Here is a 2,465-nt window from a genome sequence, read left to right as displayed (position 1 = left end):
AATAGAATTCTATTTTCAAACCTTTCCTAGATGTTCACTGGTAATATTTTTAAAACCTGGAGAACTGAATGAAATTTTGATCACTTAGTGGGTTAGAAAGATCCCTGTCATACTCCTATTAGTTTTTAGCACCCTTTTTAAAATATGAATAAAAACTGTTTTTCAGATTTATCGCAAAACCTCCAAACAAGAGGTACAGTGATCATGATCATAGTTTTCTTTTTATTTCCTATAAATAACTTCTTGTTTTTTTTTTTCTCTTGTTATTCATCTCTTTTGTTTGAAATCCAATAAAAAAAAAAAGGTTCCTGAAGCGTCCAGCAGGGGGCAGCATTCTCAACTGAAGCTTCCAGAGTTAAAACGGTCCAAATCAGATCCAAACTCAGCGAATCCAACATTCAACAGTTTTATTGTGAAAAAGTCTCTTCATACATGTCGCCTGTAGCTGTACAATCAATAATTTAAAAATCATCATCATCATCATCATCATCATCAAACATCCTCACGTTTCAGATCACTCAGCAGCTTCAGGGGAACGAGGCGGGAGAAACAGGAGTAGTGTCCTACTAGAACCAGACCGGCATCGGGGTCCAAACCTCCCACCATCAGCCAGGAGAACCTGCTGAGAGGGGAGGGGAACCTCTGCACGGGTTCTGGTCTAGTGTGATCTGGATCCAGAAGAGCAGAACCTCTTAGGAGATCCTGCTGTTCATGGATCGCTGGGTTCTGACCCGATGGGCCTCCTGATGGACCAGCAGAACCGGCATCGTTGGTCCTCTGACAACCAGGAATGAAACGAATGTTCAGAAGATCAGATAAGGTTTAAAGGAGGCCGAGTTCAAGCAGGATCAGGTTCTGGAACCAGTCGGTTCCGATAGTGGCTGGACGGGTTTGGAGAACTTCTCGGGTTCAAGCTTCTACAGCGGAGCCGTTTTCTTTGGGTTTATTCGTAAATTTGAGCGGTTCTGATGGATCCGAAGCTGAAAGGTTTAAATAAAAATTATGTTCAAACTATTTGAGGTTAAAACTGGAAAAAAAGAAAAGATCAGAACCAAGTTCTTCAACTGTAGGAGGAATAAAACCCGATGAGACGAGGCGGCCATCTTTAAACGAGAGGAGGAGGGGCCAAAAGATGGAAGGTCCTGCAGCACCTGAAGGCAGCACAGGAAGCGAGGAAGGAAGGAAGGAAGGAAGGAAGGAAGGAAGGAAGGAAGGAAGGAAGGAAGGAAGGAAGGAAGGAACCGCCTGCTCCAGCCTGAAGCCGCCCAGCAGCAGCAGGAAGCTCATCAGGCGCCGCCTCAGATGAAGTAAAGTGAAGCTGAGGAAGAGGAGGAGGAAGAAGGAGGAACCGGGTCGCCCCTCTATCCTTCACATCGCCCACCCAGAATCGGACCTCCCCAGAACCTCACTCTAGACTCGGATCGGATTCTTTCTAAAGACTAAACACTTTCATTTATGGAGGAATAAAACCAGAAGGTTCCAGAACCCGAACCCTGTCCTATCAGACGGGTCGAATCCAGAACCTGAACCCAGGAACCGTACATCAAGGCACGAGAACAAGCCTGGACCCGAGTCTGCTGCAGCCCGGGTCCTTTGGGTTTAATGGTTCTGTAGTGTCTGAAACGTTAGCTTATGGGTCATTAGAAGAGAACGAGCGGCGGCGGTGGCGGCGTTTCTGTACATAGCAGAGCCCCTGGGCTCCGCCTCCACCGTGTAGTGACTAAGAGTCTGTAGCTGTTCTCCAGAGGTGCCCTGAGCTCCGGCGTCTCCGCCGCCTCCCGGCCCGCCAGCAGTTAGGAGATCTTGCAGTTGCTGCGGGTGCAGTTCTGCGGCGGGCTCTGAGGAGGACGGATGGACTTGGAGCGCTTCAGGCTGTTGCCTTTGGAGCCGCCGGCCGTGTTGGCCACCGAGTACGAGCGTCCGTGCATCATGACGGCGTTCATGCCGTTGGCCATGGAGAAGGACTTGAGGTGGGACTTGATGGCCACGGGCAGCGGCAGCTTGTCGATGAGGTGGACGGGCGTGCAGGACACGATGGCTCTGCAGCAGAGGTCCTGCAGGCTGAAAACTGAGGAGAGGAGGAGAAACGTTAGAGAAGCTAGATCTGCTTCAGATCCGCCGTCAGAGACACGTCCTCTGCAGGGATCTAGAATAGAAGCATATATAGATCTAGAATAGAAGCATCTATAGAGATATGTCCATCTTCCTCCATCTGATATCCAAGGTTATGCTACGGTCAGACCGAACGCAGCAGAGGCAGCAAAAACGCTCATCAGAACCACTTTCCCTCCCCAACGCAGTGGTTCTGATGAGCGGTGGGCGGAGCTACCCTATCATTTCTTTGCCTGGAACAATGGCAGCCATATTTGCTGTGATCAGCGGGTAAAAAGTAGTTAGAATCTATGTTGAAGTGAGAAAGTCCTCCTGAAAACATGGTCTGTGCAGTCAGTTCATCCAGATTACCA

The 2,465-nt window shown here is 48.9% G+C and overlaps 2 protein-coding genes across 2 annotated transcripts in view; both read right to left on the bottom strand.

Moving 5' to 3' along the window:
* The window catches only part of LOC107088934 (oocyte zinc finger protein XlCOF6-like), an 8,966-nt gene extending 7,679 nt beyond the window's left edge, over window positions 1–1,287 (bottom strand). The window contains exons 1-2 of the mRNA XM_015381401.1: window positions 1,243–1,287; window positions 507–777 (exon numbers count right to left, since the gene is read on the bottom strand). Of these exons, the coding sequence (XP_015236887.1) occupies window positions 507–777; window positions 1,243–1,287 (316 nt within the window). The remainder of the gene's footprint in view (window positions 1–506; window positions 778–1,242) is intronic.
* The window catches only part of rab40c (RAB40C, member RAS oncogene family), a 16,315-nt gene continuing 15,027 nt past the window's right edge, over window positions 1,178–2,465 (bottom strand). Inside the window, exon 6 of the mRNA XM_015381409.1 lies at window positions 1,178–2,068. Within this exon, the coding sequence (XP_015236895.1) occupies window positions 1,794–2,068 (275 nt within the window). The 3' untranslated portion in view covers window positions 1,178–1,793. The remainder of the gene's footprint in view (window positions 2,069–2,465) is intronic.

Source organism: Cyprinodon variegatus, unplaced genomic scaffold, assembly GCF_000732505.1.
Source record: "Cyprinodon variegatus isolate N-32 unplaced genomic scaffold, C_variegatus-1.0 Scaffold233, whole genome shotgun sequence".
NCBI lineage: Eukaryota > Metazoa > Chordata > Actinopteri > Cyprinodontiformes > Cyprinodontidae > Cyprinodon > Cyprinodon variegatus.
The sequence above is the reverse complement of the archived record's forward strand: the minus strand, read 5'-3'. Positions and strand labels throughout refer to the sequence as shown.